The sequence below is a fragment of the Hippocampus zosterae genome, chromosome 20, assembly GCF_025434085.1.
Source record: "Hippocampus zosterae strain Florida chromosome 20, ASM2543408v3, whole genome shotgun sequence".
In the NCBI taxonomy this organism is placed as follows: Eukaryota; Metazoa; Chordata; class Actinopteri; order Syngnathiformes; family Syngnathidae; genus Hippocampus; species Hippocampus zosterae.
Window position 1 is genome coordinate 12,320,995 of NC_067470.1, and position 14,359 is coordinate 12,335,353.

The window sequence follows — 14,359 nt, forward strand, 5'->3', positions numbered from 1 at the left end:
CCGGCAAACGCAGCGGCCGGCGCTCATTAGTGGCCATGAGCATCGGCAACGTTGGTAGGCTGCTTTTCATCTGCGACTCTATCTCTGGACGGCGTTTCCTCTGCGACACAGGGGCACAGCGCAGCATTTTGCCCGCATCGCAGATCGACATGGTAGCTGACAGCAACGGCCCTCCTTTGGCAGCTGCGAATGGGAGCCCCATTCGCACCTAAGGCATGAGGTTCGTGGAACTGTGCTTCGGTGGTCAGCGCTTTAGTTGGAACTTTGTTACAGCGCGTGTCGATGTACCTCTTTTGGGGACGGATTTTTTTGTGCGCTCATGGACTTTTGGTGGATGTGAAAAACCAACGCTTAATAGACGCTGCCACTTTCTGTTCTTACGCGTGAACACTCGGACCGCCCGATGTTATCCGCCTCTCCAGCATAGTCCCCCTCACGGACGTTTTCCACCGCCTGCTTGCCGAATTCCCTGCACTCACACAGCCCAACTTCACTTTGGCGGCTGCCAGGCACGGGGTGGAACACCACATCGCCACCACGGGCCCACCGGTCTACGCCCGAGCGCGGCGCCTCAACCCGGCCAAGCTGGCTTGTGGCCAAGACGGAGTTCGACAACATGGAGCGCCTGGGAATTGTCCGCCGCTCGAACAGCCCTTGGGCCTCTCCTCTCCACATGGTGCCTAAACCCGGCGGCGGCTGCCGCCCTTGTGGAGATTATCGACGGCTCAACGACGCTACTACACTCGACCGCTACCCTGTACCGCACATCCAGGATTTCTCAGCTCACCTAGGCGGCACGGTGATTTTCTCCAAGGTCGACCGCGTGAGGGGCTACCATCAAGTTCCCGTTCACCCCCCCGACATCCCTAAAACGGCAGTGATCACACCTTTTGGATTGTTCGAGTTTCTACGCATGCCGTTTGGGATTAAGAACGCTGCTCAGACCTTCCAACGCCTGATGGACTCTGTGCTGCGGGACCTTCCCTTTGTTTTCGTGTACCTTGACGACATCCTGGTAGCAAGTTCTTCCACGTTGGACCACATGGCACACCTCCGAACCCTTTTTCACCGGCTCAGTCAACACGGACTTATCATCAACCCTGCGAAGTGCCAGTTTGGCCTCTCCACCATAGACTTCTTGGGGCACAGGGTCACGGAGGCAGGCGCAGTTCCTCTCCCGTCCAAGGTGGAGGCCGTAACAGCGTTCCCACGCCCAGTCACCGTGAAATCCCTACAGGAATTCTTGGCATGGTGAACTTCTATCATCGTTTCATCCCGGGAGCGGCTCGCACTATGCGACTTTTATATGAGGCCCTTAAAGGCAAGAAGCCCAAATACACTGTTGACTGGACTGAAAGCAGGGTCAGGGCTTTTATGGACACCGAAGGAGCTTTGGCACGGGCTACGATGCTGGCACATCCCTCCTTTTGTGCCCCTGTGGCACTGACCACGGATGCTTCGGACTACGCGGTGGGGGCGGTGTTTGAACAATGGATGGACGGTACCTGGCAGCCTCTCGCTTTTTTCAGTAGGCAGTTACGCCCCCCTGAGCGAAAGTACAGTACTTTCGACCGTGAACTGCTTGGGATGTACCTCGCCATCCGCCATTTTCGACACATGCTGGAAGGCCGCCGGTTTACAGTTTACGTCGGCCACAAACCGTTGACCTTCGCCATGTCCAAGGCAGCAGAACCATGGTCCGCCCGACAGCAACGCCAGCTGTCCTATGTCTCCGAATTTACTACAGACATTCAACATGTGGCGGGGAAAGACAACTGTGTTGCTGACTGCCTCTCCAGAGCCATAGCTGGAGCGGTCCACCTGGGTCCCGACTACTGCAGTATGGCGAAGGACCAGGTTTCCGACACCACAGTGCAGCAGTGCCGGTCGTCCACTACAGGTTTGCAGCTGAGGGACATGGTTTTTGGCAGCTCCGGCCGGTTTTCGATGCTGTCCATGGACTCTCGCACCCAGGGACCAAGGCCTCTCAAAGGCTGGTGGCAGCCAAGTTCGTGTGGCACAGCCTGAGGAAGGATGTCAGAGATTGGGCTCGTGCCTGCGTGGAGTGCCAGCGGGCCAAGGTGCACCGCCACACCAAGGCCCCTTTGGAACACTTTCACGTGCCTGAGCAACGTTTCGACCATGTCAACGTCGACCTGGTTGGCCCCCTGCCCCCTTCTCGGGGGTGCACTCACCTGTTAACTATGGTCGACCGCACCACACGTTGGGCGGAGGTCGCCCCGCTCTCGTCCATTACATCAGTCGACGTGGCACGAGCGTTTATTGGCACCTGGATATCCCGTTTTGGCACCCCTTCTGATATTTCCTCGGATCGCGGCGTGCAGTTCACTTCTGAGCTTTGGACTGCAGTGGCAGACGGCTTAGGAGTGAAGTTGCACCGCACCACAGCGTATCACCCGCAGAGCAACGGCCTTTGCGAACATTTCCACCGGTCGATGAAGGCTGCTCTTCGTGCCACTTTGAAGGATGGCAACTGGATTGACAGACTCCCGTGGGTCATGCTGGGCATCAGGACGGCGCCTAAGGAGGATCTCCGGTCTTCCTCGGCAGAGCTGGTTTATGGCCAGCCTCTGCGGGTGCCTGGAGATTTTCGGCCACAACACAACGCTCCACCCACTTGGACAATGCCAGGCTCTTTGCCCCGCTGCCCACTTCTTGCCACGGTGTACCAGGTTCTCACATGCCCAAGGACCTCCTGTCAGCTGGTTATGTGTTCATTCGCGTTGATGGGCACAGAGGGCCCTTGCGCCCTCCTTATGAGGGCCCCTCCCGAGTTTTGGAGGCGGGACAGAAACATTTTGTCGTTGACATGGGGGGTAAACCCGAGCGGGTCTCGGTTGACCGCCTTAAGCCGGCTCACTTGGACTTGGCCGGGCCGGTTGAAGTGGCTCGCCCGCCGAGGCGAGGTCGTCCTCCTACCGGAAGCTTGTCTCCTGGCCTTCTCCCCTCTGACCCTTTCCCCGTGACTTCCCCGTCTTCGGTTTCTCCTGTTCCTCCGCGACCGACCCCTGCGGATGCGCTTCCTCTCTCCCCCGTACGGCGTAGCCGTTACGGCCGCCGGATTCGCCCACCGCGACTTGAACTTTAGAGTGTCTGTTTTTGTTGGGTTGAATTCTGGGGGGACGTGTGTAGTGACTTCTATATATATAATTCACCACCAAATGTAAACGTGTGAATGAAATGTTGCGTATGCGTGTCAGAGAGTTTACGATTTGGTAACGGGGTAGAAATAATTGCAGTCCCTTTAAGGACCGCCATGTTTATCTGCTGGTTTCTATGGAAACCGACTTTCGGCGGGTCTCGGTTGGCGCGGGAAGTTTTGCTGCTGTTTGTGCTAATAAAAAATGACACACTCTCTCTGAGTGTGAACGTGAGAAATTGTCGCTTTCTTCGCATTGCTACAATTTCCACAGTGCTGTCAAAAGTCCGAAAAGGGGAAAATGGTCATGTGTGGGGTGCCTCAGACTTTGGAAGTCTGCCGACAAGTTTAAAATGTTGCCGTGCAAACCAGGTTTTGATTGGGAAACACAAACCATTCCACCATGATAAGGAGACCGCTCAGAGAGGAACAATGTGGCAACACTTTGAAACTTTCCATCATCATGAAGGCAATAGTTGAAATAGTTCTTTTACAAGGGTGTGCACAACTTGCGATAAACCACACTAAATATTTCAAAATGTGGGTCACAGACTTGCAAGAGGTCGCAAATATATTCAGGAATCTTTCTTGTGAGATTTTGTCCTTCCCTCCCAATTGAGTTTCTTTTTTTGTTGTAGTTTTTAAGTCCTCTAAAATCTAGGTCAAATTGAAACTCAGGGAGGAAAAAAAACTAGACATTCCTACTTACTGACAACTTTATAAGTCTCCCTTCATGGGATTAATAAATTGTACCTTAATCTTTATTTTGTTTGCCACAAAAGAGCTAATCACTCACCTTCAAAGAAGGATTGTTCGTCGTCATCAGAGCACTGAGTTTGGCTCAACTCTCCCAGTTGTTTATCGATGCTGCGGCTTGGAATGAAGGCCTGAACATTAAAACAGTAGCTTTCTCCCTGATCCAGAGCAGACAGCTCGATCACACCAGTCGGCGAGATGAAAACTTTCTGAATGGATACGGTGAAGAGAGGAAAGACGGTTCCCCGATGAACTCAATCGTTTGTTTGCAATCGAAGCCGATTTGCAATAAAAGTTGACACTTACCTTGCCGGAGCTCTTATTTTTACGGTATGTTACTTTATAGTGCAGTTTATCTGAGAAAATGTCTCTGATGGTCAGCTGGCGGCCATCTCGAAACAAGGCAGTGAGTGGGTCAGTCACATACAGTGTCGTCGTCTTTTTGTTGTCGCTCACCTCCAGCTTGAAATCCGGTCTTCCGATATCAGCTGGGAAGAGGACACTGATCAGATGTAGTTTGTTGGCAGAAAAGAAAACCCGTGAATGCTGAAAAACGGTCCATTTTAAAGGGTGTCTGCAATATTTTTGACAACGTGCTCAAAACATTGAGTGGGAACTGACCGCGATCATATGAATGTGAGTTTGTGTGAATTTCACAAGCATCAGTGTAACTCAAAAAGATCTCCTCTGTTTGGTGAGACTTTTATCGAAAACAACCAAGATAAGCTAAGAACACGACAAGGTTATAAAAGAATGTTCATTGCAAGTTCAGGAAAAATAAAATAAAATACGACGAAGCCCGGTAGTCCAGTGGTTAGAGCGTCGGCTTCACAGTGCAGGGGTACCGGGTTCGATTCCAGCTCCGGCCTCCCTGTGTGGAGTTTGCATGTTCTCCCCGGGCCTGCGTGGGTTTTCTCCGGATGCTCCGGTTTCCTCCCACATTCCAAAAAATACATGCGTGGCAGGCTGATTGAACACTCTGAATTGTCCCTAGGTGTGAGTGTGAGTGCGAATGGTTGTTCGTTTCTGTGTGCCCTGCGATTGGCTGGCAACCGATTCAAGGTGTCCCCCGCCTACTGCCCGAAGACGGCTGGGATAGGCTCCAGCACCCCCCGCGACCCTAGTGAGGATCAAGCGGCTCAGAAGATGAATGAATGAATGAACGACGAAACCCCAGCGGTGTCCAAGTACCGGACTTGTGTCCAGCATTACAGAATGTTCCAGCGTCAAACCAGTTGGGAGACACAATCTATCAGCAGTAGTCAGCCTGATGACCGAGTAAATTACTGCACTGAATTTTCACATGAACAATGGCCCACGGCCACTATATGACTGTGGAAGACCACACGAAGTTCACTCACGATAGCCTGATCAGGCCAGTGCAAATTTCCGAGATACATACATTGAAATCAACACATATTGTTTTTTTTTCAAACATTTTATGTTCTTAAAGTTTTCTCCACCTAATTTGAAAAATCATCAATGATCTTTGTACCACACTGTGCAAATTCTTTTTCAGTCATGTTAACACTTCCAATAAGGAATATCGTATTTTCAGCACTATAACGCACCGAGAAGCATTCAGTTTTCTCAAATGCCGACATTGCGCCTTATAATCCGATGCGCTTTAGATATGGATCAATGTTCTGATTTCTTGGACGGAGTATTTTAAATATTCTGTAAAGCGCTTTGTTACAGCTGTAGCGGTAGTGAAGGTTCGAGATAAATACAGCTGTATTTTATTCCCTTTAGCAAAGCTCCATCTAGTGGATTATACCACAGCCACCACTGTAGCTTCTATCTATGCGCCTTTTAAAGCGGTGCACCCTAAATATCAAAACTGTTTTAAAATAGGCCATTCATTGAAGGTGCGCATTACACTTGAAGCATTTTATATTGCGGAAAATACGCCCGCTCGAATAACATAAACCCCAGAAATCGTCAAATGTTAAGATTTTATATTGCGTGCGCCAAAATGAGGCCTTACCAATTGAGCTATCCACCCCCCTTCCTCATTAGCAAATTGTACGTGAAACAAGCTTTGAATGATAATAATAAAAGTGACGACAGCTCTGATCCCGAGCTGCAATTGCTGACCACTGAGCACTAACAACTTCCAATGATGCGGGTCACGCGCCACTGTTGCTCACAGTGAGATGCGCAGAGCAGGTGTGGGCATACTCATTGCCCCCCCAGCTCAGTGCCTGTACATTGGGGTTCACACCGGTAGACGAGAGGGTTGGGTGGACGGGTCCTGACTGTTGTTTGTGCATATGCACCAAACAGCTCAGCATACCCACCCTTTTTGGAGTCCTTGGAGGGTGTGCTGGAGAGTACTCCTGCTGGGGACTCCCTTGTTCTGCTGGGGGACTTCAATGCTCACGTGGGCAATGACAGTAAGACCTGGAGGGGCGTGATTGGGAGGAACGGCCCCCCCGATCAGAACCCGAGTGGTGTTTTGTTATTGGACTTCTGTGCTCGTCACGGATTGTCCATAACGAACACCTTGTTCAAACATAAGGGTGTCCATATGTGCACTTGGCACCAGGACACCCTAGGCCGCAGTTCGATGATCGACTTTGTAGTTGTATCATCGGATTTGCGGCCGCATTTTCTGGACACTCGGGTGAAGAGAGGGGCGGAGCTGTCAATTGATCACCACCTGGTGGTGAGTAGGCTCCGATGGTGGGGGATGGTGGGGATGCCGGTCCGTCCTGGCAGACCCAAACGTATTGTGAGGGTTTGTTGGGAGCGTCTGGCGGAATCCCCTGTCAGAAGGAGTTTCAACTCCCACCTCCGACAGAGCTTTTCCCATGTTCCGGGGGAGGCCGAGTGGACCATGTTCCATGCCTCTATTGTTGAGGCGGCCAATCTGAGTTGTGGCCGTAAGGTGGTTGGTGCCTGTCGTGGCGGCAACCCCCGTACTCGCTGGTGGACACCAGCAGTAAGGGATGCCGTCAAGCTGAAGAAGGAGTCCTGTCGAGCCTTTATGGCCTGTGGGATCCCAGAGGCAGCTGACGGGTATCGACTGGCCAAGCGGACCGCGGCTTCGGTGGTCGCCGAGGCAAAAACCCGAGCGTGGGAAGAGTTCGGTGAGGCCATGGAAGCCGACTCCCGGCCAGCTTCGAGGAAATTCTGGTCCACCATCCGACGTCTCAGGAGGGGCAAGCAGTGCACCACTAACACTGTGTACAGTGGGGATGGGGCGCTGCTGACTTCGACTCGGGACGTTGTGAACCGGTGGGCCGAGTACTTTGAAGACCTCCTCAACTCCACCAACACGCCTTCCTTGGAGGAAGCAGAGCATGGGGACTCTGAGGTGGGCTCTCCTATCTCTGTGGTTGAAGTCACCGATGTGGTTAAAAAGCTCCTCGGTGGCAAGGCCCCAGGGGTGGATGAGATCCGCCCGGAGTTCCTCAAGGCTCTGGATGTTGTGGGGCTGTCCTGGTTGACACGCCTCTGCAACATCCCGTGGTCAACAGGGAGAGTGCCTCTGGATTGGCAGACCGGGGTGGTAGTCCCTCTTTTTAAAAAGGGAGACCGGAGGGTGTGTTCCAACTACAGAGGGATCACACTCCTCAACCTCCCTGGTAAGGTCTATTCAGGGGTGCTGGAGAGGAGGGTCCGTCAGGTAGTCGAGCCTCAGATTGAGGAGGAGCAGTGTGGTTTTCGTCCCAGCCGTGGAACAGTGGACCAGCTCTACACCCTTAGCAGGGTCCTTGAGGGTATGTGGGAATTCGCCCAACCAGTCTACATGTGTTTTGTGGATTTGGAGAAGGCGTTTGACCGTGTCCCTCGGGGAATTCTGTGGGGGGTGCTTCCTGGGTATGGGGTACCGAACCCCCTGATACGGGCTGTTCGGTCACTATACCACCGATGTCAGAGTTTGGTTCGCATTGCCGGCAGTAAGTCGGAATAGTTTCCAGTGGGGGTAGGACTCCGCCAAGGCTGCCCTTTGTCGCCGATTCTGTTCATAACCTTTATGGACAGAATTTCTAGGCGCAGCCGAAGCGTTAAGGGGGTCCGTTTTGGGGGCCTCAGTATTGCATCCCTGCTTTTTGCAGATGATGTGGTGCTGTTGGCTCCTTCAAACAGGGCTCTCCAACTCTCACTGGAGCGTTTCGCAGCCGAGTGTGAAGCGGTTGGGATGAAAATCAGCACCTCCAAATCTGAAACCATGGTCCTCAGTCGGAAAAGGGTGGAGTTCCCCCTCCGGGTCGGGGAGGAGATCTTACCCCAAGTGGAGGAGTTCAAGTATCTTGGGGTCTTGTTCACGAGTGGGGGTAGGAGGGAGCGGGAGATCGACAGGCGGATCGGTGCAGCGTCTGCTGTGATGCGGACGTTGTATCGGTCTGTCGTGGTGAAGAAGGAGCTGAGCCAAAGGGCGAAGCTCTCAATTTACCGGTCGATCTACGTCCCAACCCTCACCTATGGTCACGAGCTATGGGTCGTGACCGAAAGAACGAGATCCCGGATACAAGCGGCTGAAATTTGTTTTCTCCGCAGGGTGTCCGGGCTCTCCCTTAGAGATAAGGTGAGAAGCTCAGTCATCCGGGAGGGGCTCAGAGTCGAGCCGCTTCTCCTCCATATCGAGAGGAGCCAGATGAGTTGGCTTGGGCATCTGATTCGGATGCCTCCTGAGCGCCTCCCCGGTGAGGTGTTCCGGTCATGTCCCACCGGGAGGAGACCCCGAGGAAGACCCAGGACACGCTGGAGAGACTATGTCACCCAGCTTGCCTGGGAACGACTCGGGATCCCCCGGGGAGAGCTGGAAGAAGTAGCTCGGGAGAGGGAAGTCTGGGCTTCCCTGCTCAAGCTGTTGCCCCCGCGACCCGGCCCCGGATAAGCGGTAGATGATGGATGGATGGATGGATGGTGTTCAAATCATTGCTTCCAAAAGAAGGGCACATCTTTATTTTTAGGGGCAATCACTTAACCCTTTATTTGACATACTGTATGTCAAATTTTCACTTTGCTACCTGTAACACAGGTTGTAAAATGATATAAACATTTTTAATTAATTCTCAAATAAAACACACAAAGAAATTTTTAAACTGAGAAAATATAAAACCAAGTTATTTTTGAATAAACACTAAGAACAGAGCTAATGTTTTATAATGACAAATATGAAACTGATATGACAATTAGGGAATAGCAGACAGTGACTTAGTTTTCTCCTCAATCTCTTTTGCAAGTTGTTGGCGATCAATTTTCTTCTGTTTTGCTGTGTGCCTCAATGCATTGCAGTAGGCCGATGTATAATCGACCTCAATTTTTCCGACCCAAACACGGAACTCTGGCTTCTCCAGCCACGCCACTTGAAAATAGCACTGTCCCGGAATATTTGTAGCGACGCCACTTGAGCGAAACGCGCCTCAGCAGTCGAAAGTCTCTCTCTGCTCTCTGCTGTGTGTGCGTCTGCGCCAACATGTACGCACGCGGACGTCTTTTGGTTTCAACCAAGCAACTGCAACAGACGTCACATATCAAATACTCTTTGATCTACACACATCTCCCTTGCGATCGACATTTGTTTCACAACATGTTAAATAAAGCAACAATATTGACATCGCAATATGAAACAACAATATTGCATGTTTTTTTTCCCCTCAGTATCATCCAGCCGCAAAAAAGCAAGTATGGGACGAGCGACCAATCATGTGCTGCTGTAACCAAGTGAAAAGTTGGTAGCACCAGTGCTATCAGGTGATAAATTGGAAGTACAGCCCTGCAGGAACACTGTTGTTGCATCATGCACGGTGCATTACGCCAAACACAAATAGCACCTGACATCATTCATTATAGAATGTGGGCATACTGAAAACATGGAATAAGAAAGTAGAATGAAACTTGGAAGTGGTCGCTGAAATACAAAATACCTACCAGGGAAAGTAAATATTATTTTGAGAACAAATCTTTCATTTCTAAATATTGCCAATAATCAAGGTATCCAGCGGATCGTTTGATATCCATGCAGTGAACGCATGTGCCCACTGGGTGGCAGTGTTTGAATAGAAGCACTACGCTGAGGAAAAGCCTGTTGACCTCAGCGACTCTGAATCTTTTGTTGTACAATTCAGCACCGAAAATAGAGAGAAATATACTACTCTCAGCCCCCAACATTTACGGGTAACCTAATTCACAGCCTCTCTCAAGCTTGTCATGTCTATTATGTACAAACCCAATTCCAATGAAGTTGGGACATTGTGGCACACATCAATAAAAACAGAATCACAATGATTTGCGAATCATCCTCAACCATTTGTTTCCGTCCAATGCCACATTGCTGTCATCTTTTTTTGGGATCCGGTTAAATGATGGGGATTTCAAGTAAACTTACTTTCATTGGCAGGGCAGAATCGGGAGGAGCTTGTGTGTGGGAACTCAGTGAGGTCAGAGGTTACTCCCAGCGGGGGTTCAGACAGGACATCAGCTACATAGCAGGAATTTAAGTCAGCCAGTGAACTGGTCAGATCACACATAGTTGTTGAGATACGTATGCAATTAGAGTTCCTCTGTTTGTCCCTGGCAACTCTGCAAAAGGTTTCACACACATAATCCATTACATAATTGCAAATGACGATAGGGCAAAACGTTGCTGTTGGAAGAACTGAACTGCTGTACATTATCTATGAAAGGGCTTACGGAGAGAACTCCACAGTGTAGGAGTAGTCAGTCGGTATCGGTTCCCAGGTCAAAATGGTTTTAAAGTTTGTGGATTTCCAGGTGACGGTCTGTGCAGTGGGATAAATCCCTGAAAAATGAGATCGACACAAAACATTTTAAATGCTGTTCATAGTTTGTCATCAAATTATAATAAAGTAACTAATAATATAACCAAAACCAAATACAGTGGTACCTCTACTTACGGATGTCTCTTCATATGAAATTTTCAAGTTACGAAACGCCTCAACAGGAAAATATTGCCTCTTGTTACGAAAGAAATTTCAAGATATGAAAGGTAAAAATACAGCTGCGAGTTTCCTGAACGAGACATACCGGTAAAACCTATAGCTTCTCTGACATTGGTTATTACCAAGCATCTTCCGAGCTTCGAATTGGCAAAGAGGGACCTCTACCCTATGTGTCTACACGTGTAGTTTTGTTCGTGTATGAATTGTTACCAGTTGGGCGATCACTAACTATGCTGATTTTTGCCTTGGACATTTCCGAAGGATTGTTAAAAGCCGACAAAAGCCTTGGATGAGTTCTTTACAAAACGCCAGGCAAAAACCACTTCTGAGAGAGAACATAACCTAAAGAGGGTAAAAAACGATGGGTGCGTAGTTAAAAGTTAAATGACCATCATTTTTATTCTTTACTCATCTTTGTTTTTTACATTATGCACAACTCTCATTCATTGTGCAATAATCTACCATAATTGTAACATGTATTTGTTACATATTTTGATGCATTTTTATTGCTTTATAAAACATTTATGTCTGAATTTTGGGGGGCTTGGAACGGGTTTGGACATTTACATGGAAAACGCGTCTCTGCTTACAAAATTTTCTAGTTAAGAAATTTCTTCCAGAAACAATTAATTTCGTAAGTAGAGGTACCACTATATCGCTTTGGACACACACACACACACACTCACACACACACGTGAGCAAGTGTAAACTTTCAACATACTTGCATGAACATGAAAGAACCCTATTTTTCCAACTCGAAATTAAATTACCTCAAAAGAATGTGGCTGACAGAAAACTGTAGATCATAAATGCCAACTTTGAACTCTATGGCCCATCCTTTATGGATAAAAAGCTTTGCAGTTATAAAACACATTGAGTCAGTCATGAGTTGGTCTGCGGTTTGCGACTGATTAAGTGTTCTTTTGACACGGACAGTGACTGACATGAGGGTAATGTTGCATTAGAAGAAAATGATAAGCACTCCTGCTCGTGCAATTACTTCCCAGGCTAATTTGATTTCTATTTGTTTTTATTTCAACAATCTTGATCCACGCAAGACGATTAAAAATAGATTCTCGTTTGGGATGCCGAACTGACAGCAGGGGAAAGCGAAGCAAAATTAAAGCTAATACACCTGAATGTAGTATATACACCTTGTGTCATAAACACAACAAATCGAAGAATAACTACTTTTAAAATCAGAAGCCAGTTTTAAAAAAAGGTATCTCCTACTTTTCAACGGCCGTTGGTTAAAAAAAATGAAAAAAAATGATTGCAATCTTCTTGTTGTTAAAACTGAAGATGATTTGCAATTTTTAGTATTTTAGCAGGCGGCCCGGTAGTCCAGTGGTTACCACGTCGACTTCACAGTGCAGCACAGTTCAATTCCAGCTCCGGCCTCTCTGTGTGGAGTTTGCATGTTCTCCCCGGGCCTGCGTGGGTTTTCTCCGGGTACTCCGGTTTCATCCCACGTTCCAAAAACATGCGTGGCAGGCTGATTGAACTCTCTGAAATTGTGCCTAGGTGTGATTGTGAGTGTGGATTGTTGTCTCTGTGTGCCCTGCGATTGGCTGGCAACCGATTCAGGGTGTCCCCCACCTACTGCCCGAAGACAGCTGCGATAGGCTCCAGCACCCCCCGCGACCCTAGTGAGGATCAAGCGGTTCGGAAAATGGATGGATGGAGTATTTTAGCAAAAAAAACCACAATGTCAATGTACATGATTTGCCTTGGTGGGCCCCACATAAAATGATGTGGCAGACCTGTTCTGGCCCTCAGGCTTTGAATTTGACACCTGTTGGTATGGACGATTACTGTACAGTGTAATATTGTCAATTATATGTATGATCTAAAAAAGTGCAGGTGGAATGTTTAGCATGGCTACAAGAAAAGCATCAAAATTGTATATGAACTGCTAAATTAAGGAGAAATGTATTCAACAATATCTAACTTTTACTGTATGTTTGAATTGGTTTATTATGATTTTTCCCCACCCTTTATGACCAGCATTTGTCTTTTCATCGTACGCGTTTAACTACTTATACCTCCATGTTCTGTATTTATTGAATTATTTATTTCTTTTTTTCTTATTATTATCGTTTTTTAACTTTCCACAGCTATTTGGTTGCAGTGGTCTCTCCTTTAAAGCGATTAACAAATGAAGTTGGATTGATTATATTCATTCATTCATTCATCTTCCGAGCCGCTTGATCCTCACTAGGGTCGCGGGGGGTGCTGGAGACTATCCCAGCTGTCTTCGGGCAGTAGGCGGGGGACACCCTGAATCGGTTGCCAGCCAATCGCAGGGCACACAGAAACGAACAACCATTCGAACTCACACTCACACTCACACCTAGGGACAATTCAGAGTGTTCAATCAGCCTGCCACGCATGTTTTTGGAATGTGGGAGGGAACCGGAGCACCCGGAGAAAACCCACGCAGGCCCGGGGAGAACATGCAAACTCCACACAGGGAGGCCGGAGCTGGAATCGAATCCGGTACCTCTGCACTGTGAAGCCGACGTGCTAACCACTGGACTACCAGGCCGCCCGGATTGATTCTATATTTAAAAAAACAAATAACATTGCTCAATCACATATCTTTCGTGAATTAAAACGGTTGAAATTCTAGGTGTCTTTAAAGCACTTTTTATGGTAGATTTTAACGCGGTGTTACAAGTTTTCAATCATGTCGACAACACTGTACAATAAATAGGGTACTGTATATAGTATACACACGCACAGTCACACACACCAAACATTAATTATGCGTGTTTAGTTGAAATACATTTGAAAGTAAACCTTCTATCAGCGACACCAATAAAATGAAGCGGACGGGAAAAACGCACCTGTGACGGCATTTGAGCGGAGAAAGATGAGTGTTACCAGCGTCACCGCGGCTGCTGTGCTCTTTGTCCTCAGCATTTTGTATTCAATTCCACCGACTTGATATAATCCGGTTCGAAAATGCGTCTACGGTACTTTGTTCTCGGACGTTGTGTTAGGAGCGAATATAGTACCCAAGTGACTCCTTTCGGTTACGCTTGTGTGACTATTCCGATTTTAATGTGCACTTTGTGCAATCCTTCCATTCAAACCATTGACATTGAATATGAATAGACTCCGCGTGAAAGGGGTTGGCCGGTTGCTGGGACACGTAAGCGCGTGCGTCATATTTAATGTGGTAGCTCTGCCTAGTCACCAGTCGTAACGCACTGAATGTTAATGTACTGCACTGCATTTTATAACGTGACAACCCACACTGTGCACAAAGTTTATGCCTCTCACTCAAGCTTTTACAAACACTCACTAATAGATTCAGGAAACTGTATGGTGGGTGGGGGGGAGAAAAACTCTTTAACTTGTTTGATTTTAAACGCCCCCCCCCTCACCCAAGCCCACCAATACATAGGGACGCGACACAAAAAAATGTTTTTTTTCCCAGCAAGAACAATGTCAACAGACAGAATTAGAAAAAAGGAACAAGTCACTATACTATGAATGAATGAAGCTAGAACATTCGAAAGCA

The 14,359-nt window shown here is 48.3% G+C and overlaps 1 protein-coding gene across 2 annotated transcripts in view; it reads right to left on the minus strand.

Moving 5' to 3' along the window:
- LOC127593079 (tissue factor-like) overlaps positions 1-13,930 on the minus strand; it is a 67,767-nt gene extending 53,837 nt beyond the window's left edge. The window contains exons 1-5 of one of the 2 annotated variants that reach the window (XM_052054300.1): positions 13,680-13,930; positions 10,562-10,670; positions 10,257-10,450; positions 4,223-4,404; positions 3,957-4,125 (exon numbers count right to left, since the gene is read on the minus strand). In XM_052054300.1, the coding sequence (XP_051910260.1) occupies positions 3,957-4,125; positions 4,223-4,404; positions 10,257-10,450; positions 10,562-10,670; positions 13,680-13,755 (730 nt within the window). In that variant the 5' untranslated portion in view covers positions 13,756-13,930. The remainder of the gene's footprint in view (positions 1-3,956; positions 4,126-4,222; positions 4,405-10,256; positions 10,451-10,561; positions 10,671-13,679) is intronic. The other variant, XM_052054299.1, reaches the window with a different exon arrangement.
- Positions 13,931-14,359: the final 429 nt, after the last annotated feature.